Source organism: Lissotriton vulgaris, chromosome 2_1 (assembly GCF_964263255.1).
Source record: "Lissotriton vulgaris chromosome 2_1, aLisVul1.2, whole genome shotgun sequence".
Classification (NCBI taxonomy): domain Eukaryota; kingdom Metazoa; phylum Chordata; class Amphibia; order Caudata; family Salamandridae; genus Lissotriton; species Lissotriton vulgaris.
The window spans coordinates 111,895,388-111,920,988 of NC_141687.1; the positions used below are offsets into that span (position 1 = coordinate 111,895,388).

At 43.5% G+C, this 25,601-nt stretch overlaps 1 protein-coding gene across 1 annotated transcript in view; it reads right to left on the minus strand.

The window, feature by feature from the left end:
- KIAA0753 (KIAA0753 ortholog) overlaps window positions 1-25,601 on the minus strand; it is a 294,415-nt gene that overhangs the window by 42,453 nt on the left and 226,361 nt on the right. The window contains exons 14-16 of the mRNA XM_086954540.1: window positions 14,532-14,613; window positions 8,818-8,932; window positions 744-968 (exon numbers count right to left, since the gene is read on the minus strand). Of these exons, the coding sequence (XP_086810666.1) occupies window positions 744-968; window positions 8,818-8,932; window positions 14,532-14,613 (422 nt within the window). The remainder of the gene's footprint in view (window positions 1-743; window positions 969-8,817; window positions 8,933-14,531; window positions 14,614-25,601) is intronic.

Consider the following 25,601-nt stretch of genomic DNA (forward strand, 5'->3'; position numbering starts at 1 on the left):
CATTTTGAAGATAAAAATATTTCCTATTTTTATAAATTGGTGGTGGATTTTCAAGCTACCATGGGTTGAGCATGGGAATAATTTTCGGAGTCCTATTCTGAGCACTATATTGTATTAGTGGAATATTGAGAGTGGTAGATGCATCTTTACCACTACTGAGGATCCACTTTCCAACAGCAGAGCATGTTTATCTACAGCTACACATTACACAATATATGTGTATATATATATATATATATATATATATATATATATATATATATATATATATATATATATATATATATACACACATACATACATATACATCCATACATACACACACACACTCACAAACTTCATTAGATAAATTTCATAGCTGCTGCAAGTCAATTTGTAATCTCTTCAATCTCATCATGATTCTAACTGCAGTCATAAATATACTTGTCAAACAGGATGGGTGTCCATCCTCCAATACCAAGTGGCTATCTCCATCACGGCTGGAACCTAGAAGTCTTTTTTATGGCACTGTTCCACTTTGGCATAGAATAACGTTCTAGGAGGTGTAGACTTTCTAAAGCTGCTGTACACATCTGTCTCTACTGTCACAATGCTATTGGATGCATGTGAGAATATCGTATGCCCAAACATTCAAATCAGAAGAACAAACTTTAAGTAGTCTCCCAGTTTTCTAAATGCTTGACATGCAAATCGCATAATTAAAGCATGGGTGTGTGCACCATGCCAAGGGATAATGCGTTTACCTCTCTGTAATGTGCCATGGATCGAAGCTTCCAACTACTTCATGAGAAATTAGTTTTAGGTGCTGTTCATATCGGTCTTTGTTATCGTGAATGCTTTTCAACATCTGCCTTGGAACCGTGAGGAACGTGCACCCCTCCTTCGGCCAAAACATCTTCTGGGGCACAGGATGGAGGTCGTTTTCACTTTCAGACTTTAACTCCTCGTCTATGCTTCCATCTGTAGCACTGAAAAAATGAAAAAATACAGTTCAAACAATTTACATGCATATCTACGTCCCGGCTCAAAAAAGTCAAATCCAGTCTTGAAAATCAATCAGTTCCAAGAAAAATACTTTAAAAACTCTAAGGAATATTTAAAAAATATAGCTCAGCATTCAACTAATACGAAACCGATGGGCATGGCACTCACACGTAAAAGCTATTTTACACAATTCCTAGTTGTCCAGGAAGGCAATAGTGTTTGAAATTATTAATACTGGATGCCTTTGCTTGTGTGTCAATTTCTACATTGACTAAGCAAGGGAGCAATACACGTATACATTTATATTTTACAATGAGCGCTGTTGCTTTCTTTCTTTTTAAAGGGGACATCCAGTGAATGTCACAATATGGATCAGAATCCAAGCAGACGAAACAACGAGCGTTCTGCAGTGACTATTGTTGGTTCTTACAGATACAGGGCTGCTTTTCACTCTACACTGAATGGCCCCTTTGAACAGCACTTTGCTGCACACAACAGCGGTCAAAGGAGGGTGAAGTGAAGCCTTTTCTTTAAAATATGAAACAGAACATTAGTGAAGTATAACATGACAAACACAAAATAAAGAAAAAAATAATGAGGAGTTAGGAAAAGGCCAAACCTATTGCACCAAGGGAAAAAGAAAACGTCTATACCATGCATTACAGTTTGCATCTGTGAAGCTCCTTGAAGGTCTTAAAGGGGAAGGTTGTTTCTCTCTATATGAAGAAGGTCTGAGCATCTTTCCTGCTTATTTCACTTAAGCACAGATAGATTTAAACAGGATGCGACTTCGGTGAAGGTCAAACGCTCCTATGAAGCATATTATATTTACAGCATTTGCAGCAAGGACGGATTAGTCAAAAGACAGGAGGGCAAAATAGGAGATTCATTAATAAGAGAAAGTTGACATAACAGAGAAAAGCAAAAGAGAACAAGTACATGAAAGCATTTAAGGGTTTAGGTAAAAAAAAAAAAAGAATTCTAAGCATGAAGAATGGCTCGCACCGTTAAAAGGTTCGTAAATTAACAATAAATCGAATATTGGAAAAAAATGTAATTCCAGGCTCTGGGTCCAGCACCCGGAATAGTCTTCCTGTTGGTTACCTCTTAAAACAAGGGACTTTAGAGAGAAGATAATTCCTAGATCAGAGGATTCTGTCAGCAGAACAGGAGAATATCAGGTGTCTAAGAAATCTGGGACTGTCTTGTATGCCTATGTGCCAGGCAAATTACTTTAAGATCAACCCTCTACTTACTGACAGTCATCCTAGCCTCCCTCTGGCTGCTGATAAGTGATCCTATACTTTTCTCACAGTTCTGGCTGCCATGTTTTGTAATCGCTGAAGTTTCACCAAGGCACTGATGGGCATCCCTAAGTATATGGCGTTGCAGTCATCAGTATAAGATAAGGCACATGCCACAGTAAGATGGCCAAACAATTCTTCCAGGAGAAAGGAGTTTAACTTTTTAAGAATACCAATGCCTGTTTTACAAACTTTTTTTGTTTTGGTATAAAGATCTGGATTTGATCAAAAATAACCCAAAGTTCTTTACCTTCATGACTGCTTAAAGGAAGAGGTAACTACATGGTCAGGCCAGAAATCATGGGTCAAATGATTTTCATCTCCACCTATTATTAGTATCCCTTCATTTAGTTTTAGAAAGCTCCTAGTCATCCAGTTTTGAATTTCTAAGAGACATTCTTTCAACCTGCCAATCAAAATAGAGGACCACTGCTTTTAACAGAAGTTGAGTATCATCTGCATGCGCATAGCATTCATAGGCCTAACATCTAATAAGGCTACACAGAGGCTGCACATATTTATTAAGCAGAATCAGAGCAGCACGGAGACCTGAGGAACCCGACAGGAGAGTGAAAAGTTTTGTGAACGAGAAGTGTACAGATACACTGACTGATCCCTCTGTCAGAAAGGAGGAACACCATAAAATGACTTTTCCTATTAACTAGATCAAACTTAATCTACTGACTAGCAGATCGTGGTTAACTGTTTTGAAGGCTGCAGAGATCTAAATAAAAAAAATTGCCCTGCAAATTCCATTGTCCCTCCACAATCTCAATTGATCGAAGACTGTGACTAGCAGCATCTTGGTTCCACAATTGGACCTTGGCCTTTATTTAAACCGTATTTCCTCAAAAAGACTTTGTACGCCAAGTTAGCAGGAATTTTTCCATCACTTTAGACATCAGGGAGAGTAATATACTAGGCCTAACGTTTTTTAAATTTGCTGTATTAAGACATTATCTTCAAAGTGGGCCTAAGCAACTGGTATTTAAGTTGTTTTGGTACATTTCCGGATCATAATGAATTATTAACAGACTTTAAAAGATGATCTTGCATCGCATGAACTAATTCCTTAAAAACTCCTACAAGTCAAGGCTCCTCTGGACAACAATAAAACAAACAATGCCTATTTAGAGACAATTTACTTTGTTTTGAAATCTATATATTGCAAAAAATCCACGGTAAAATATTAATGGACATAAAAAATGTGCACCAGCATTGCCGCCTAAAGCATTTGTATTTTCTCCTTTATATTAAAAAAGGGAAAGGGTAGTGGCTCTGTAGGGGGCATGCCACTTCATACAAATGGAACACTGCACTGCTCATTTTAAGGCAACCAGGGACCACCACAGTCCCAGCAGGCATCACAGTGACAATGATTCCTTCTGGCTGTTTGTCCTGCACTGGGTTGGAAGACCCTAAAACAATGGTTCTGGGCTTTCAATGAAAAATATTTCGTCTCAATTTTTTTTTTACATCAATCCACCCTTTGAAAGTATATTTTCAGTGAGAAGACATTTTCTTTCCAATGTAGTTCGATGGTCCTGAAGAGACAGAAGTTCCTACCTCTATCATTTACATCTGCATTGTTTAATAGGGTTTGAGAGATTTATTTAAATTTGCTTTATTCATAGCAGGACACAGTATTCGAACAGACATATTTATGTTCATGAATATTTATGAAGATCACATGTAGGGAGTACTTTCTTTTAAAAAGATGCTAATATGAACACTAAACAAAGTGCATTGGGAATACCTCACCACCATACTGTAGCTTCTCGTTAAGTGAGGCAATCATATATTATATAATCATTGAACCTAATCTGGGGTATCAGTTCCTAGACATAACGGAGAAAGCGATAACACCCACTTAGTCGCAACAAATAAAAATGATTAGAAAGCATGAAGTATTTGCATTGCTGTAACGTTCAGAAGTGAAAGTCATCAACAAGTTCTAGTTGAGATAAGCAGTGGTGAGAGTGGATGACTGCAACCTCTTTCTAGAAAAAAAACATCTGCGGTGATTGCTGCGAGATGGAACACCTCAACAAGCACCCCGATCCAAGTCAGAAGGAAAGACAGTGCATCGAAGGGCACCTGGAAAGATTGGAAAAAATACAACCAAGCTTAACACGAGCTGAACAGGAGGGATGTCAAGAGTAAAAGGGCATGAAAATGACATGGTCACTTCAAACATACCTCCATCAACTGCAACTTACCCCAGGGCCACAGGTCCAGCGGGAATAGAAAAATCTGCTGAAGTAAACTCAAACTCGCAGGCACAAGTCAAAAATAGTTACAGTCTACGTCAGGAGACTCCAAGGTATAGTTAGAATGATTCTCTAAGGAGAAGATAAGGAAGGAAATCTTCGCACTCAAGAGCAACAAGGATAACGCTGATGACGAAAATCAAGTCTCAACCCAAATATGAGTGCTAGTGTCCACCACCAGCACAAATTAAGCAATGCATCAGCGGTTGGTTATCAATGGTAGGACAAGGAATGATATTGTATTTATACATTATAAAGATTAAGCAAGACCCAGTTGCAGTATTTCTCACAGGCTTGAAACCTTATGGGCAGGGATAGCCAGTAAAAGAAGTTGTCTAAAATGAAACTGAAACACTGCTCAAGACTGCACATACCCAGAGCCTATGCCCCGAGTAAGAGCCACATCTATGGGTAAAGAGGCAGAGAATTCATGATCAGTTGCGGGTCTATGCCAATGACATGTATACGCCACAATTATTGATGCCTTGCTAAATGAGCGCTACAGGCTCCATTAATACTCGCCACAGAGGGGTCAACTCTTCTGTAATGGGCACAGAACGTTCTTCAAAGCCATGGGGTGTTACTGGAACACACTCAAAATAGATCCTACAAAATCTACGTTGCTAATCTAAGTCCATCACAAAAAACTTTCAAAACTACTGCAAGAGAGGGAGGGGGGATGGGGAGTCCCATTGCAAAGTCAAAAATATTCAAATAACTGAGGTTAACCCTTTCAGGCACCCTTTGCTCGATATATAACTTGGAGACCGTAGACTCAAAATTGATGGCAACATTCAGGGAACTTCTTAAATCTCCAAATCAGTATGGGCATGCTCTCCACTAAAACCTACATACAATTATCCGGGGCATGCTGGAAGACTACATTTGATATTAGAACATTGGAATGTTGGGAGCTCCATTGCAGACAATGGAGTGCTCCCTGCTTCTACGGGCCGGTAAAGGCCCGCAGAGCAACATTCCAATGTTCTACAAAGGCTTCTCTAAGCTCGAGGGGATTTAAACCCCCTCGAGCTTCGAGAACCCTTTGTTTAATTTGTTAGACCATTCTGCCATCTAGTGGCAGAATGTTCTAATAGCCTTATAGCCCTTAGTAGCAGGGCTATACTGGCAATTAAAGTCCCGCTGTCTCGTTAAAGTCCCTCGCCTTCAGCTCGGGCCTTTAACGATTCAGCGGGCCTTTAATAGCCGGCATAGCCCGCTACGGCGGGCTATAAGGCTATAGTATGATCAATTGTGGAGACGGTCAATGTGATATTTAAACAAAAGGATAATTGGAATAATGTTTCTGGCGCCTACAGAATTCAACAGCTACACACTCCCAAAAAATAGATATTTGATTCGAGTTCACCCAGATCAGGGACACCAAAGAATCATTCAAAACAGAGGAACTTTCATACTAAACACTTGATCAAGATATTAGAGATTATGAAATGATACTCTAAGTTAAAAAAATTAAATCAGACATGACAAGTTTATAGCAAGCAGCTAAAGTATATACTTTAGAGAAATACTAGATCCGACTTCCCGCAGCTGCTCAAGACCATTTTAAACAGTGCCCACAAGAAAGAATGATCCAAAGAACATGCGCACATCCAAGGAAAGCATACCCTGGCTGCAAAGGTTTGTGATACATGCACCCTTACTTCTACATTTGAAATGCATCATTACTGTACCAGAAGAGGCTGCTCTTCAGGAAATACTGTGATGACGTTCCAGTGAATGAGATTCTGGATTTGAGGGGTGAGGTTCACGTTAGAGTACACATGGAAGCTTTATTTACACAGACAATGCAGGAAGTTGCCAGCAAATGCTGAAGTTATCCACCTTTTGGTACTGCGCAAATAAGATATGCTAGGTTTGCTGGGTCTATAGATTTGAATATTATGGACCTAAAGAAAAAAAGAAAATTAACATTCGCCTTACTCAAACTATGTTTATATTACTACAAACAACTAAGCTAACTAGCAGCTTTATTGTATTATCAACTTTTTTAGCACTACATTCAGGTACATATTATAGCCTTCTAGCCCGCCGTAGACGGATATACCGGCTATTAAAGGCCCGAGCCGAAGGCGAGGGTCTTTAAAAAGGGAGAGGGACTTTAATAGCCGGTATAGCCCAGCTACGAAGGGCTATAAGGCTATTAGAACAATCTGCCACTAGAGGGCAGAATGTTCTAACAAAAAAGAACAAAGCCTTTTGGGAGCGTGAGGGGATTGGAATCCCCTCAGGTTCCCTGAAGCCTTTGTTCACAGCCAGAGCTGTGAACAAAGAAGCATTGGAATGTTGGCGCTCCAGGCTTATACCAGCCATTATAAGCCCAGAGCACTCCATTGTTTTGAATGGAGCTCCCAACATTCCAATGTTCTAATGCTGAATAAAACCACAATTGGGTGGGGTATAATGTTTCAACGGGGCAATATCAGAGCCCAATTCTTCTTCTGCTGGATTGTATGAATGTTCATGACACCAGTTGCCAACTAGATGTTGATTAATTACCTCAGGTTAACAGCAAAAAGACCAGTTCCTAATCTTGAGAAGCATTCTTGGACTCCCTTGGTCATCCCTTTGGTGCCACACCAGTCTTAAATACCAGCATCGAGAATCAAGGTGGAATGTTTGGCTGCTGTCTCCTTTTCTATTCAAAAGAGCCCTCTTTGAGCTTTTACTGTTGTTCAAGCTCTCATCCACTCCTGAACAGATTACGGGCTCTCGCTGTACTTTCTTTGCCTCTTTCACTCATCGACTGTAGGTAGCTCCGAAGGCGGTGTGCTTCATTCTGGGGCTTCTGCATGCTCCTCTATCTCTAACCAAATATTACCTGGCTAACATTCTATTTTTAAAGCACCTGCTCTCTGCCAATGTGTTTTTCATAACAATGGCCCAATGTAGCTCATTCTCTGCAAATCTGCCCGCTCACCCTCACTGCTGGCCTATCTATCTTGGAGTCCCCCTATTCTTTTCTTACAGCTAAACACTTACTTATCAAAATCCACCCACTCAAACCCCATCTTTCCTTCTGTAAGGATCTTAAAACCTGGCTTTTTTCAACTCAAGGCATGGATAAAACTGGGGTTACCAGCTGTGCTTTAAAATCTGTCATTTATTCATCTTGGGAGCTTATACACTAGTGCAAAGGTAGATGACAAAAGGGGTTGGGGGCTGACAACGGTAGCTGAAGCAGATTTATAGATCATTGCTGTTTGCGTGTTGTGCTAATTCACTTGAGGCGATATGTTTATTGGAACCATTTGCTCTTACTGTTTAAGTGGATTTCTGCGTTTATCCTTTCTGTGAATTACTTTTTGATGCAGCATAATTGATTGAACAGGCTCTGCATGTGTAAAAGTTTTGGAAACCATGATGCTGCTTAGAGAAGGGCTTTACTCGGGAGTGTTAGCAATTGTTTTACAAGAAGCGTTTTATTTTGAAACAACCCTTGTAATAGCATTTTCTAAAGGCCAATGAACCCAATTTATAGATATTCTGCTGCAACTTACCATTGCAGTGCTCCAAATGTACTACTGAATTCCAAACTTAAGCCAGGAGACACACTTGTAGTACTCCCAGCTTTCTAATACATTTCAGGAGAATGACACAAGTGTTCCGGGCATACTCCTGGAAGTCAGGAGTAGCTAGGAGTACAACAAGAGTACGTCACATCTACCCATAGCAGAATCTTTGTGAATCAAGCTAGAGGGGTGATTTTGAACACACAATGTGCACTAAGTTCAATGTAATTTAACTACTTAATTAGTAAGCGCCATTCCATGTGGTTGCAGATCATGCCTCAAATCAGAAAGTCACACTTCTGTTTGGAAAAAGTTGCAAGTTGAGACTTCATACCTTCCACATAACTCACAAAGCATAAAAAATGCATGAGCGTGAGGGATCTGCATTTGCTAAAATGTAAAATAAAAACTGACTGAAGCAAAGATTTAAAAAAATATGAAATTCCACAAATATTCTTAAACCAAGCACGTTTTATATGCATACATGCAGGGTTAGGAAAACAGCCAATTGTTTCTAAAGTTACTACCTTTAGGGCATGATCAACAACATACATAAATTACAAAGCATGGGTCAGGATTGTTTACGAGTCAGTCTAATACTCTAATTGTGATCATATACATGGGTAAACCACACATCCTTTTATCAGTTTATGCAGCGGAGATACCTTATGCTTTATTTTCTATCGAGCGACTCGGACATCTGGTTCTTCACTTCTGATTACTTACTTGTGAGGTTCTTCTAATATGATATCCACCTTTGGGTCTTTGTGGCCCACTGTTCTGGTAATCCGGATGGGCCGTGGTGAAGCGGGTTTTCGATCCACTGGAGCGATGTCTCTACCTGTACACAAACATAAAAGGAAAATGCTACTTAACAGTATGCATCTGTTCTTGGCATAAAGCTGCAGAGATTCATACATGTGCATAGATCGCCATCTGTTGTTGGGCTTGGATGCTTGCACCTTGTTGTTGTCTTGGAAGAAGTCTTTGAAGTCACGAGATAGGCGACTCCTCCCTTGGATGATAGTGCGCATGGGCATCGACTCCATCCTTAGATTGTTTTTCGCCATGATGGGAAATGTAGTTTGTGAGAAACAGAAAAGATGTCAATGTGAATGTATCTAAGTAAGATAACACTGGAACAGATACAGGTTCGTTCCGGGGAGGTGGGGGGGCGTATGAATCTCTGCAGCTCTACATGCCAAGAACAGATGCATACTGGTAAGTAGCATTTTCTGTTCGAGGTATATCACCTGCAGAATTCATACTTGTGCATAGACTGTACAGCAGTTTCTCCCCTAGCGGTGGTCACTTATATCGATTGCAATGGTTTGAAACCGTGTTTTAAGAACAGCCTGGCCTACAGACGCTTGCTGCTTTGCCTGCACATCTACACAATAGTGTTTAGTGAAGGTGTGTGCAGTAGACCATGTGGCTGCCTTACATATAACTTCTAGGGGAATGTTCCCTAAGATTGCCATGGAAGCCCCTAGTTTGCGTGTAAAATGTACTCTGGGGGAATTGTTAATGTGCTCTTTGCTTTGTGATGGCATATTTGAATGCATTTGACTATCCACTTGGCAATTCCAGCTTTGGAGATGGGATTGCCTTTATGAGGTGGAGAGAAAGCTACAAACAGTTGTTTTGTTTTTCTAAAGGCTTTAGTCCTGTCGATATAAAGCAGAGCTCTTTTGACGTCAAGCGTGTGAAGAGCTCTTTCCGCTACGGAATCAGGGTATTGGAAAAATATTGGTAATTCTACAGTTTGATTAAGATGAAAAGTACAACTTACTTTGGGAAGGAATTTGGGATTTGTTCTGAGAACCACTTTGCTAGGATGTATTTGTAAGAATGGATCCATTTAGCTGCATAGCAAGCACTAGTAGTGGGGCGTCTGGCTTCTTTAATAATGTTCATACAGTCGGGTGAGAGGTTGAGGTAACCGAACTCTAGGATTTCAGGAGCCAGATTGCTAGATTCAGTTGTGCTGGATCTGGGTGCCTTATGTCTCCATGGTTCTGCGTCAGCAGGTTTGGGGAGAGTTGTTTTTGGTATGGAACTACTGAGAGTTCTAGGAGTGTTGTGAACCATGGTTGCCGTGCCCATGTGGGAGCAACTAGGATCATTTTGTGGAGACTGCTGTTTGAGCTTGCGTACTAGCGGGATGAGTGGGAGTGCCAGAAAAGTATACGCAAATCTGCCTGACCAGTTCATCCATATGGCTTTGCCCTTGGATAATGGGTGTGGGAAACTGGCGGCGAAGGTTGGGCATTTTGCGTTTGTGGCGAACAGATGTAGGTCTGGGTGGCCCCAAATGTGAAAAAAGGATTGAAGAACTTGCGGATGAAGTTCCCATTCTTCTATCGGCTGAGTCTGACGACTCAACAGATCCGCGATCTGATTGATCACTCCTGGAAGATGTTCTGCCAGAAGATATATATTTTGGGGAATGGCCCATCTCCATATACTTAGTGCTAGTTGAGACAGCTGCAGAGAATGTGCTCCTCCTTGTTTTTGTATGTAATACATTGCTGTCATATTGTTGGTGCGGAATAGAATGGTTTTGTGAAGGAGATGTGCTTGGAATTACTTTAACGCTAGAAATATTGCTAGTAATTTTAGGTGATTGATATGGAGCATTTTTTGGTGGGTTGTCCAATTGCCTTGAATTGTGTGGTTTAGAACATGGGCTTCCCAACCGGTGAGTGATGCATCCGCTGCAAGCCCTATTTGTGGACTTGGCTCTGGGAACGGCCGCCCTTTGGAAAGGATTTGTGTGTTCCACCACTGCAGAGAGCGATGTCTGCAGCTGTCCACCAACACCAGGTCTGTAAGTTGACCTTGAGTCTGGTTCCACTGATGTGCTAAGCATTCTTGTAAGGGGCGCATCTGAAGTCTTGCGTGAGGTACTATGAAAATGCAAGGGGCCATCATTCCTATGAGCTGCATAAACACTCGGGCTGGAAGAGAGTGTTGTGGTTGAAATTTGGTGATGAGGGTTTGCATACTGGCAATCTTGGCTGGATTGGGGTATGCCAGAGCTTTGGCTATTGTGGCTCCTAGGTACTGATGTAGGTAGGAGGGCTGCAGGTGTGACTTGGTGTAGTTTATTGTTAACCTCAAGTTGTATAGCAGCTGGATTGTTTGATAAGTGTGGTGAACACACTGGTGTATGATTTTGTTTTTATCAGCCAGTCGTCCAGATATGGAAATACATGGATGTGCTGCGACTACCGCAAGACACTTTGTGAATACCCTGGGTGCTGTAGTTACCCCGAATGGGAGGACTTTGAACTGATAGTGTTGACCCTCCACTGTGAACCTTAGATATTTCCTGGGCGCAGGGTGTATGGGAATATGGAAGTAGACATCCTTGAGTTCTAATGTGGCAAGGAAGTAATTTTGCTGAAGCAATGGTAGGACTTGTTGAAGAGTGATCATGTGAAAATGAACTGACTGTATGTAGAAATTGAGAGGTCTGAGGTCCAGTATTGGTCTTAGAGTACTGTCTTTTTTGGGAATTAGGAAATACACGGATTAAACTCCTGTTCCTTGATGCTGTATGGGGACTGGTTCTATTGCATGCTTTTGAAGCAGTGAGAGAACCTCCTGCTTGAGAAGCGTTAGATGTTCTGTGGACATTGGAATTGTTTGGGCGGTATGTTGGGTGGAGTTGCAGTAAGTTCCAGGTAGTAACCATACTGGATAATTTGCCTTACCCACTTGTGGGTTGTGATGGAATCCCAGACAGGTAGGAACTGTCCCCCGACAGGAGTGGAATAATTGGGGGAAGCGTGGGGAAGTCACTGTTTGGTTTTAGGGGAGCTGCGGGTGTTATTAACCCTGCCCCTGCTGTTGTTTCCCCCTATAACCTCCTCTATTGTATCTTCTGGAAAAGCAGCCCTGGTTGGGACTTTTGTAGGATGAGGAAGGGTCTTCTGTTGTTTTGGAGCCTGCCGTATAGAAGGAGCCTCTGTTAGAAGGTAACTGTAAAACTCCCATAGACTTGGCAGTCTCAATATCATTTTTTATCTTTTCCAAAGATATATCCACTGCAGGGCGAAAGAGGTGCTCCTGGTCAAAAGGTTGATGAAGGATGGTAATGCGTACCTCTTGTTTAAAACCAGATACTCTGGTATTTAGAGCGCAGGACGCAGTGCCTGATGCGTCGAGAGCGCATTTAATGGATGTATTGGTAATAAGTTTGCCTTCTTGTATAAGGTCATTTGCTTTGTCCTTATATTCTTATGGTGGGTGTTGAATGGGGGTTTCTAGCTCATCATAGTGAGCCCAGTCGTACCTTGCCAGAAGGGCTTTTGTGTTAGCTATTTTCCATGAGTTTGCAGCTTGAGACGCCATACGTTTGCCTGACGTGTCTAGTAATGTATATTCTTTATCAGGTGGTGGTGTGGAACCTGACCCCTGAGAGTTTGCTCTTTTACGTGCATTGGCTACAACTAAGGAATCTAAAGGAAGCTGACCTTTGATATATATGGGTCAGTGGGGGCTGCCTTGTATTCTTATCTATCCTGGGGTTAAGAACCCTAGCTCTAACTGGGTCTTTAAACACCTCAGGGGCGTGTTTTAGAAGCCCTTTAAGCATTGGCAAGATGCGAGTAGATTTTTGTGGCTGGTCAAAAGTTTCGAGAAGAAAGTTGTCTTGTACATGGTCTGAGTGTAGTTTGACTTTATGGTAAGTTGCAGCCTATTGATTAATTGGGCAAAACCCACATTGTCATCTGGTGGAGATGGTATTGAGGGATAGAAGTCCGGATCATTATTTAGATCAGGATCCGTATTATAGTCATGCCATGGGTCTGGTTCCTACGGTGGATCATCAGAATCAGTGTCCAATGGCACTATAGCTTCATCTTCTTGCCCATCCCCATGTGCATCATCACTATCCAGTGGTTGAGGAGAATGTGGTGGTGAAATGAGCTAATTAGGGTTAATTGGTGGTGGGGGTGAAGTATTAGTAGCCATATGTAATTTATTTGGAGGAACTGGTGCCTGTGATAAAGGTTCTGGTTTCCTCTTTGTAGGTGGTTTAGTAATTATCTGACCAGTCTTTAGATGTATTAAGATGGCGGTTTGCTTTGGATCGGGGAGAAAACGTTCTTCTGTATCGACAGTTTTCTTTGTCCTGGAAGATTCTCCTAAGAAACTGGTTTTGGCTTGTCCGGTATGGAAGCTTTCCCTGGCTCCAAGACCTCTGGCGGGGGTTGTTTAGGCAACAAAGGTGTTCGTTTAGGAGGCTTAGTTATGGGAAGCTTGTACTTTAGCGATTTCGGCTCTGAAGATTTATCAGGCTGTTTTGGCGCAGAGGGCTTATCTGGCTGTTTCGGTGCCGAGATTCTCTCCAGCTGCTTCAGTGCTGAGAGCTTTTCTGGCTGCTTCGGTGCCGAAGTCTTCTCCGGCTGTTTCGGTGCCAAGAGCTTTTGTGGCTGCTTCGGGGGCCGAGGTCTTCTCTGGATGCTTCGATGCCGAAGATAGCTTTTCGGGACCGGATGGTTGGCTCGAGCCAGAAGGCTTTTGTTTGTCCTTCAGCGTCTGGCCGAAAGGTGGGGCGTTTGAAGTTTCTGTAAGACGTGGACCTGAGCCCGAAGGCAAAGATGTCACCGGAGCATTTGTTGTGGGCTTGGGTAGGGCAGGGTCTCAGTACTCACGTCCCTTTGAGCCAGGATGATTTCATCTTCAGCGTCGGAGACGTCTACTTCGGAGTCTGGGACCTGTTCTTCCTGTTCTGGTTCCGGAATGCTTCCTGGGCCTGCATGGAAGATGTCCGGAATGGAGCCTGTGCCTCACAACATCTCGTGGCGTCGAGCTCGGCGAGCCACAGATGGTTTCCTTGGACTTGAAGGATAAACAAGCTTCACAGTCGTCCTCTCAGAGAGGCACAGGTTACAAACAGGATGGAGGTCCGAGTGTGGAAATTTAGCACCACACTGAGGACATTTCCTAAAGGGAGTCCATTCCATCGGCGTCAGTCTTTACCGGCGTTAGTATGCCCAACGGCCCACGTCGAAGTTCGCAGGTGTAGAAGTTTTTCAAAGCTGTTGTCGAGGGGGCGCGTAGAAAGGAAATGCGATTGAGACAATACCGTTGGTTAGCTGTGATTGCGCTTCGAAAGTGGGTTCGATAACGACACCGACCGGGAGCGCAGGAAGTCACATCTGAACACGATGCCTGAAAAAAACAATCTAAGTCGATGCCCATGCGCACTATAGTCCAAGGGAGGAGTCACCTATCTCATGACTACAAAGACTTCTTCCAAGACAACAACAAGGTGCAAGCATCCTAGCCCAACACCAGATGGAGATCTATGCACAAGTATGAATGCTGCATATGCTCATATGCCTCGAACATTATAATACATAGCAAAATGCTACTTTTTACCTGAAAGTAAACACTGTAAATTCTGCCACCAAAGTTAAACTCACCTTCCTTCTCCTCTTTTGCCCAGAATTCAGGATCACTGTAAACAATCTGGTGAAACCTTCTCCGAACTGAGTCTTGGGACCTCTACCAAAACAAATCAAATTGCACCTTGCTGTAATAAGCAAACATTTTCAATGAAAATACTCAAAGTCTATCCTTCTGAACAGCCCCAAGCTGACGTATGACATGTACTACAAATAAAGTGAACAGAGAAAATTATGTATCACTCTCCGCAATGAAGCCTTTCTAGAACATTGCATTAAAAATTATCAGGTAATAGGGCGTTCAAGGTTAAAAAAAGAAATATTCTTCTGAACTTGAGGTTCCAGTGATGGAACATTGAAGTACAATTTATTTACTTATAACGCTACCTATCCATTATGACATCATAGCTTCGAAGGTCACCTCTGTAGTGTTCATATAACAGCCTGCTCCTCTTATTCCACAGTCAGTCAGACTTGGTATGGTGGTCCCATGGTCAGAAGACTACTTCTTACAAGTCTCCTTATAGTGCGCTGTATGTTCTGTTTCTCACCAAAAGGATGTGAAAGTTAGTTGGGTAACGTGTACACCAAAAGTTATACTTTTTTGGAATACAGACAGAAAAGAAGTGATAAAACTCAATGCAGCTGTGTAGCATTATTCACAATAACAATTTACACAGAGAGCATATGCACTTTAGCACTGATCAGCAGTGGTAAAGTGCGCAGAGTCCTATTGTCAACAGCCACGGGTCAGGAAAAATAAGGGAGGAAGAAGCAAAATGTTTGGGGATAACCCTGCAAAAAGGGCCAGTTCCAACAGAACCCTCTTCCAGCCTAAAGCCAGGGTAGACAAAACGATACCTCGATGGGATTCCCTGCTTAAGGCAATAGAACACGGGACCTGACCCAAACAGCAGGGCACAATTCCTGTTCTACGCCGACCTGAACCTAGTTGGATCCCTCGCAACCTTAAGAACACTTTTAAAACCATATTCTTGAACTGTGTATGTTGGATTTTTGTTGGTTTGGTCTTGTGTAGTTTAGATTAAATACCTTTATTTTTCTAAACTTTTGTGGAGTCAGTTTGTGGTGTTTTCACTGTGTTACTGCGAGTGTTGGTACAAATACTTTACACATTGCCTTCTGATTAGCCTTGACTGCTCGTGCCAAGCTACCAACGGGGTGAGCAGGGGTTATCTCAGCGGGTTTCCTCCTTACCCTGTCAAGAAGCAAGGGTCCCCATTTGGACAGTGGTACCTACCTCTGCCAACTACAGACCCCCAGTTCTAACAGCAATGATATAGGTTAATCTAATGTAGCTCAGCAAACATCCATCACAAAGGAAATAACATGGCGCTCAAGCAGAAGCGTTCAACCAGGGGCACTGATCACAGTCCACAGTATAACATAATACAGCAAAAAACTGTTTTGCATTGCGTAACCTCACATAGCACATCAAGGTATGATGAGTGTTTCTCTCTTTTTCCCTATGAAACTTGTGTCCGAGCACGGAGGAGCAGCAAGAGTTAATGCTGCTAATCTTTCAGTTGTATTACCCCTCCTCCTGACGGCTGGTGGCGAGACTTCATGCTTTATATATAAAGCGCACACAGTCCACATTTGATTTAGGTCATCTCCGCAGTTTTGCACTGTTCAGCTGAAATTTTCTCCTGTCTGTTCAAGGTCAAGGAACCCAGGGATTGTGCCATTTATCTACCGGGCTTCAACGGTGCCATAATTCTTGTGAAAGAGAGGATGGGAAAAACAACTCTGGGAGATTTGTTTGCCTGCGGCCTTATATCTGGAATCAGCGTGTGCATCACAGAGATCTGATGTCTCCAAGTGCCTGTACATTTCCAGATTAACAGGCTTTTTTGCTCAAAGGCCCTGTGCGATTAATTTGTGAAAGCCTCCACAATTCGCATGTCACAATACATCCTGGACGGAAGAATGACCCACTGTGGACTCCTGGGTTAACACCATTGATATTTGAGTGACCGTATATTAGGTAATTGTAATAATTGAATTGGACACGTCCGACGAAGGTTGCTGGTATTATTCTTTAATCTGCCTTCATGTAAACAACCATGAACCCTATGGCTCCCCACTACAATAATATCTGAACACGCACATAATGTACAATCTTAATATTCTTTTGGTTAACCTGGGAAGGATGAACGTCTGAGCTGAGGTACTGTGATTCGAGTCAAAGTCATACAGGAAGCACCATGGCTAGTCTGTCATGGGTCCAAGTACACAGATGGAAATTGTCTTCCTGGCTGCAGCCAGAATCATATAAGCAGCAATTTCCCCACAGGATTTTTTTTGCGTTTTATATAGCGCAAACTAGACCCGACGATATCATGTATCAGAGTACCAGTTTCATTACATATGGACACAATCTTTTTAGGTCTCGCTAGAGCCAGCGCATGCGCTGTTCTGGCGAGAAATTTAGTAGCTGGTTTTAAAAGTGCTACCCACAGGCTTTTGAAGGCCACCAGCTTGCTATTACGCGCACAAGCGCGTGCGACGTGCACAGCTGCCATCTGACTTGCTGTAATGGCTCATTAAGCCTTACAGCTCGCGCGTGAACCCTCCTCCTCCACCCTCTCCTCACTTCTAGGGCCGCACGGCCAATGCTTCTTATAACCTTGGAAACTATGCATTGTATACTGATTCTAACAGAGCATGATTGCAATGATTTTAATTAATTGTGTAATAAAAACATACCCAAGGCCAAAATTATGAGCTACAGCACCTCTCTAGTACTGCTTCAAATTGTTTTCTGGTGAGCACATAAGGCATGGGAACAGGAGCGCTGTCAAGCTAGACTTTAAAAAACAAGCATTGGCATAGCAAATAGGTCTCGGCTTTGGGACCTTAAAAGTGTTTCACCATGCAACAGTTAATGTTGCTGCACCAAGGATATTGTGCTGCATAACTAAATACTTATAAGGTCCCAAAAGCGAGACCTATTGGCTATGCCAATGCTTATTTATTTTTTCAAGGAAAAAACATAGCAAAAGTAACAAAAGGGACAATAACCATAAACACAGAAATTGGACTCACTGCATCTAGAATTTTATGATTTGCAGTGTCAACTAGTCTTATTTCATTTTATCAGGTAACTGAAAGAAAGATCAGAACAGCTTTGTTGTTAAGCACACATGCGTAATGCTGCTTTTGTGTTTTAGCTTTCCTGATAATCCACCCCAGGTACTTCAGCCCATCTGACCGGGGAGGCTAAGAGTTCAGTGTTGCAATTAGTCACTCACTTTTTGTTCCCATGATGTTCCCAGGGCAAGGCTGAGAGTCTTAAAAGCTGTGGCATTTCTGCATATCCTGTCATGAGCTAGAGGAGTATTGGCTCTCTACCCTAGGGAGATACCACACAGCATGTTGGGTAGTTTCAGGTTCTGCAGCCAAATGTCTAGTAAGGGAATCCATTAGGTTGGTACTGGGTATGTTCTACTTCCTCTATTCATGGCTCTGCCAATGTTTAATAATTTACTTTTTTAGGAGTTTGTGATTGGAGAATGTCGTCAACCTGCATTTCTGTCCTGCCTCCCATGTCTCAAGGAGGGCATCTCCAAGGTTGAGATGAAGAAATGGGAAATGTGGATCTGAGGAGACTTCAAATACCCCTTATCAGGCCTGTGAGATGGGAGTAAATGAAACTCACATCAATACTTTACATTAGATTCACTATCTCAACATCCACTCACGATGAAGAAAAGATATCCGGATGGAAGGGTAAGAGTGGGTTACGTAATAATACTGAAAAATTAGGAACAACAAAGGTAAGACAAAAAAGAAACTGGAAGATAGGGACGTGAGGAAGGGGCTCGGGATAGGGAAGACACAGTGGTGGTGAGTGTTAAGGAATATGCTACTTACCAGTATGCATCTGTTCTTGGCATGTAGGGCTGCTGACATTCATATCTAGTGCATAGATCGCCGCCTAGTGTTGGGTCCGGATGATTGTACTTGTTGTCTTGGAAGAGTCTTCGAAGTATCACGAGATAGGCGACTCCTCCCCTGGACTACAGTGCGCATGGGCATCCTCTCCATCCTCAGATTGTTTTTCGCCATTGTGTCAGAGATGGAGATAGTAAAGTAAGAGATGGCCATGCCAGAGAGAATGCTGCAGCTGCTACAGGCACCGGGGAGGAGGGCGGGCGATATGAATGTCAGCAGCCCTTCCATGCCAAGAACAATGAAGAATGGCTGAAGGACCTGGGGGTGAATCTCCCATTCGTAAGTAGCATATTCCGTTCGAGGCATGTGGGCTGCTGAATTCATATCTTGTGCATAGACTGTATAGCAGTATCTCCTCTAGCGGTGGCTACCTGTGCCAGCTGCAGCAGTTTGAAAAAGAGTTTTGAGGACAGCCTGGCCTACAGCAGCTTGCTGTTTTGTCTGCCCATCTACACAGTAGTGTTTTGTGAAATTGTGTAGGTGGTCCATGTGGCTGCCTTACAGATATCTTCAAGAGGAATATTTCCTAGGAAAGCCATGGATGCCCCCATTTTCCTAGTGGAGTGTGCTCTTGGGGGAACGGTTAAAGTGCGTTTTGCCTTTTGATAGCATATTTGAATGCATTTAACTATCCATCTGGCTATTCCTGATTTTGAAATTGGATTCCCCTTGTGTTGTGGTGCAAAGGCAACAAACAGTTGCTTTGTTTTCCTAAAGGATTTAGTTCTGTCCACATAGTAAAGTAGAGCTCTCTTTATGTCTAGAGTGTGCAGGGCTCTCTCAGCTACTGACTGTGGATTTTGAAAGAACACTGGAACCCTGTTGGCATGTATTTGCATGAAAGGTTCTTGAATTGTAAGCGCTTGTAATTCACTCACTCTTCTGAGTGAGGTGATGGCTACCAAGAATGCAACTTTTCACTTTAGGAATTGTAGTTCGCATGAATGTAAAGGTTCGAAAGGAGGGCCCAGGAGTCTGGTAAGCACTATATTGAGATCCAGACTGGGGAAGGGGGGTGCCTAGGAGGAATCACCCTTTTTAAACCCTCCATGAAGGCTTTGATTGCTGGTATTCTAAACAGTGAAAGGTGTTGCCTGTTTTGGAGGTATGCTGATATGGCAGCGAGGTGTAGCCGTATTGAAGAGTATGCTAAGTTACATCTTTGTAGGTGCAGCAGGTAACATATTATGTTTTGTATTGAAGCATCTAAGGGGTTGGTTTGGTTATTGGTGCAGTAAATAACAAATCTTTTCCATTTAGCTGCATAGCACGCTCATGTGGTTGGTCTTCTTGCCTCCCAAATGATATTCATGCAATCTGGGGGCAAGTTAAGGTATCCAAACTCTAAGACCTCAGGAGCCAGATCGCTAGGTTCATTTGATTGGGATCTGGGTGTCTGATTTCTTCATGGTTATGAGTTTGAAGATGAGGTTCAAGGTGCAGTCTTTGATGGGGAACTACTGAGAGTTCCGGGAACGTTGTGGTTGTCTCGCCCATGTGGGAGCAACTAGGATTAGTGTGAGGGAGTGTTGCCGCAGTTTGCGTGCCACCAGCGGGATCAGTGGTGCTGGGGGAAAAGCGTACACAAATCTGCCTGACCAGTTCATCCATATCGCATTGCCCTGTGACAATGGATGTGGGAACCTGGCGACAAAGTATTGGCATTTCGAGTTTTCTTTTGTGGCTAACAGGTCTATTTATGGGTGACCCCACTTCTTGAAGAATGGCTGAAGGACCTGGGAGTGAATCTCCCATTCGTGTAATTACTGGCTGTGCCTGCTGAGCAGGTCTGCAACTTGGTTGTCCTTCCCTGGAAGATGTTCTGCTAGGAGAAAAATGTTTTTGGGAATCGCCCACTTCCAGATGCTTTGTGCCAGATGGGACAGCTGTGGAGAGTGCGTTCCTCCCTGTTTCTGGGGGGTCATGTTGTCCGTCCGGATCAACACCGCCTTGCTGTGAAAGTATTTCTGAAATGCTTTTAGGGCTAGGAATATCGCTAGCAACTCTAGTTGGCTGATATGCAGCCTTTTCTGTTTGTTTGTCCAGAGCCCCTGTACAGTGTGTTGAAGGAGATGGGCTCCCCAGCCTGTCAAGAGATGCGTCCGCTGTTATTACTACTTGCGGAACCGGCTCTTGGAACAGTCGCCCCTTGTGGGTTCCACCACTGCAGAGAGTTGTGAGTGCGACTGTCTATCAACACTAGGTCTTTTAGTTGTCCTTGAGCCTGGTTCCATTGCCGTGCTAGGCATTCCTGCAATGGGCGCATCCGGAGTCTGGCATGGGGACAATGAATATGCAGGAGGCCATCATGCCTATGAGTTGCATGAAGACCTGAGCTGGCAAAGAGTGTTGTGGCAGGAATTTGCGAATGAGTGTCTGCATACTGGCTATCCTTGCTGAGTTTAGATATGCCTTTGCCAGTGAGGTGTTTATGGTGGCTCCCAGGTACTGCTGTATGTAGGACGGTTGCAGGTGTGATTTTGTATAGTTGATTGAAAATCCTAAACTGTGTAGCAGCTGGATTGTCCGAGACGTGTGTGCTGCACATTGTTGGTACGATTTTGCTTGTATTAGCCAATCGTCCAGGCAAGGGTACGCATGGACGTGCTGCCTCCTTAGATGTGCTGCCACTGTCGCTAAGCATTTTGTAAACACTCTTGGAGCCGTGGTAACCCCGAAAGGCAAACCCTTGAATTGGTAGTGTTGACCTTCTATTGTGAACCTGAGGTTTTTTCTGTGGGCTGGATGGATGGGTATGTGGAAATACGCATCTTTGAGGTCCAGTGTTGCTAGGAAATCCCCTTGTTGTAGCAACGGGAGCACTTGTTGTTATCATATGAAAGTGCTCTGACAGTATGTATTGATTTAGGGGTCTGAGGTCCAATATGGGTATGAGAGAGCCATCCTTCTTGGGAAGAAGGAAATATAGGGAGTATACCCCTGTCCCTTCGCTGGTGGAAACGGACTTGCTCTATGGCCCCCTTATCTAGCATGCAGTTCACCTCTTGTTTTAACAGGGTGATGTGTTCTCTGGACATTGGACGATGTCTGGGAGGTATGTTTGGTGGTCTAGAAGTCAGTTCTAGGCAGTGCCAGACTGGATAATTTCTCTCACCCACCTGTCTGTGGTAATTGCGTTCCAGACAGGTAGGAACTGTTGGAGTCTGCCTCCGACCGGTGTTAAGTGGTCTGGAGGCTGTGTAATAGAGTCACTGTTTTGAGGCAGTGAAGGCTCTGATGTTATTGCCTCCACGACCTCTTCCTTTAGTATTGTTACCTCTGTAGTCTCCTCTGGTAGTGTTTTTTGTAAAGGAACTTTGTGTGTTACCTTTATATGAGGCCGTTGTTTGTGAGGCATGTCCTCGTGTATTTGCCCTGTACGAGGAGCGACGAAAGGAGCCCCTATGTTGTTGAAATTGCAATGCCCCCATTGATTTTACCGTCTCTGTGTCCTTTTTCATTTTATCTAAAATCGTATCGACAGCAGGGCCAAATAGAAAATCCTGATTAACAGGTTGGTTAAGGATAGTGTACTGCACTTCATTTTTAAAGCCAGAAATGCGCAGCCATGCGTGTCTGCGGAGTAGAACGCTAGTGTTGATTGACCTAGCTGCTGTGTCTGCTGCGTCAAGCGCGCACTTGATGGAGGCGTTTGTTATGAATTTTCCTTCCTGTATGAGATCTTAGGCCTGTGCTTTGAAAGGCTCAGGTAGGTGTTGCATTAGGGTCTCTAGCTGGTCGTAATGCGCCCTGTCGTAACGAGCCAGTAGGGCTTGTGTATTAGCGATCCTCCACGAGTTGGAGGCTTGTGCTGCTACTCTTTTCCCTGATGCCTCTAGTATCTTTGATTCCTTGTCTGGGGGAGGTGCCTCCCCTGTGGTTTGGGAGTTGGCTCTTTTACGTGCGTTGGCCACTACGAGGGAATCAAGTGGTAACTGCCCTTTGATGTAAGTAGGGTCTGTAGGAGCTGCCCTATACTTCTTTTCTATTCTGGGGTTGATTATCCGTGCCCTGGCTATATCCTTAAACATGCCAGGTGCATGTTTCAGAACTCCCTTTAACATGGGAAGTGTTTTGACACTTTTTTCTGATGTAGGGAAGGTGTCAAACAAGAAGTCTTCCTCAATAGGGTCGTTATGCATATCCACGTTGTGGAACTGTGCAGCCCTGTCTATTAGTTGATTAAAAACTACGGTGTCATCAGTAGGTGATGGCTTAGTAGGATAGGAGGACATATCGGGTATGGTATGGGTGTTGTAAGGGTCAGTTGGCTCTTCCCATGGTTCCTCTTGTGGTTCAGGGTCCTGTGGGAAGTCATATTGAGGCTGTGGCTCATCCCCTGTGTTACCTTCATCATCCCCGTGATGAGAAGGAGAATAAGGAGTGAATGGATTAAAAGGAGTAGTAGGCATGATAGGTTGAAAAGGAATGAAGGGTCTGGAAGGAGAAGTCTCAAAGTCCTTTTTCTTCAGTGGAATAGGGGACTGCGGTGCAACGTCCAAAGGCCTCTTTTTCCTATGCAGGATGGTAACTTTACCAGTCTCTGGGTTGATGTAAATTTTTGCTTGGTCGTCACAGGGATCTGGGTGGAAGAGTTCTTCTGGGTGGAACAGTCGTGGTTTGAATGTTCGACCTTGGTTTTTCGACGACTTTTGGTTTAGAAGTCGATTTTTTCAGCTCCGGGCCTTTTTTCGGTTCGACCATGACTTTCGGCTCGACGCGTTTTTTGTGTTCCGTAGGCTTCTTTGGAGGAGTGTCCTCTTCCGAGTCGATGTTCCTGTTTGGATCGACTGGAGTTGGTTTCTTTGGACGAGTGTCTTTTTCCGAGTCGATTGTCTTTTTTGGATCGACTGGTGTCTTTGGAGACGGTGTCTTCGGGCCGATAGGTCGTTCCGGTTTCGACGCGGCTTAGGTACGGCGCCTTTTGCCGGGTCGACGGATTTTGGTGCCGAAGGCTTGTTTGGGTCGGCGACCTTCTTTGGTTCAGTGCCCTATGGTTGCGTGGCCTTTTTCGAGTGTGTAGGACTTGGCCCTTTCCCCAGAATATTTCACTTTTTACTCCCTTAATTTAGGATGTCCCCCATAGTAACAAAAGTGTATAGGCCTTGTGTAATGGAGAAAGCCCTGTGTAATGTTAAAGTAATGTTAAGGTGCAGGTGCCCTCTTCCCCGAACATGGCCGCCACTGACCCCTGCTACTGCAGCGCGGTCTTTGTGGGCGCATTCTAGTGGTCAGGAGCTGGCAAGAACCCTTCAAACAATGTATCTATACTAGCTTGCCCATAGCCAGAATGGTGGAACCTCCTAGAACCTCCTGGAACCTTCTTGAACAGGTGAGGTGACACCAAATGCCACTACCAACTGTCAACTGGCACTATAAAAGGAGAGGGAGGGAAACTTTCCTGTCAGACTGAGGGAGCGCAGACCTGGGGGAGAACCTACGCAGGAGCTTTAGGCGGTGGGGCCTAGACAGGGGCCTATGACACTGGTAGAGACAGGGCCTAGGTGCTGCCTATCAAGTGTTGAGGTATCCTGAATTTGCCCCTCTGACCTGGCCCGGCGGAAGGGGAACCCCCGGTCTGCTTGAAGGGAACTGGCTGAGGAGATCTAACACCAGCCACCAACTTAACCCCCTTCAAGGAAACAAGAAACCAACTGAAACTTACAAGGGCGCAAGAAACATAAAGCGCTAAGAAGAAACCAGGCGTAAGGAACATAAAGCGCCAAGAAGAAACAAAATCACCACAGAACTATTAAGAAATCAACCAGGTATTGACGCCTACGCAAGGGCCCGGGAAGGGCCGAAGAAAGCAGGTAACCCCCGGGGAGGAGGGCGGAAGGTCGCATGAGACCTCGAGTTCGCCCCTCCCCTGGGGAAGACTATTGTTGGGCCCGATTGGCCCCTGTCAGTACTAAAACCAGGACAGGTCATCATTTAGGTCCTGAGACTGGGGAACAGAGGAAGGTAACCCCTGTTAGGGGAAAAGGGAAGGTTGCCTGGAACTGAACATGTTTACTCCTGATCCAGGGGAGGAGTATATAAGCTAAATGCTAGCAGATGTAGGCCCTTTCGCATAGTGTATTTGTAGCTTAATGAAATGCTTTGTATTTAAAAGAAATGTGCATAATACACTAATGAAATGTGCATAAGAGAAAATTGAATGTTCTACCTTTAATGAAATAGGGTGGCTCCTGTTCAATGTTAGACCCCCTGAATGCCTACTGGTGGTTAGGTGTAGCTGTACATGAAACATGCCTAAATGATTCTCATGAATTTCTTGCAGAGGTGGGCTCTATGGAATGTTGATTCTCACCTGCAAACAAGAGTATACCTAATGAAATAAGGAGGTTGCTGAATGTCAACGAAAGCTAAATTTTTGTTCCAGAGGAAGGGTTACTCCTATTCCCTGAAATGTTTATTCCTGACTAAGGAAACGTTTTACCTACGCTTAGGGGATGGTTCTTCCTGCCTGAGTGTTAAAGGCCTGTTTAGTCACGGGGGGTGGTGAGAAGTTAGTTCGTACCTAGTAGGATGGTTATTCTACCCTAGTTAGGGGTCTGCTGATGCCCTCTTAGATGATAATTTAATCTGTAGGGTAAAGAGGTTACTGCTAAGAAAATGCTTGGCCTCTAATGAAATGTGTTGATGCATAATATGGTGAAATGCATATTGATTGAAAGGTTGATGCATAACTAATGAAGTTTTCCTTCAACTGTTAACCTGCCTAATGCTTATTCCTACTAGGAGTGATTCCTAAAATGGTTATACCTACCCACGAGGTTGTTTATTCCTAATGAAATGTTTACTTCCACGTAGTGCTATATTTATTAGAAGCCTACAGTGATTTATTTACATGTTGCTGTTCTGAAACGCTCAGCTTTGCTTGGGGAGTAAAAAGTAGAAACCTACTGTTATTTATTGAAATGCTTTCTGTTGTAACTCCTTAATGTATTTGATGCAGGTGCTGACCAGGGGCAAGGCATAGGTCAGGCCTGAGTTTTACAAAAAATGCATTTATCCAATATTTAATATTTATGGAATATCTAATATTTATTCAACAGAAGTTTAATGCCCAGTGTTGACACACAGGTATCTGAAAAGAGAGCCATG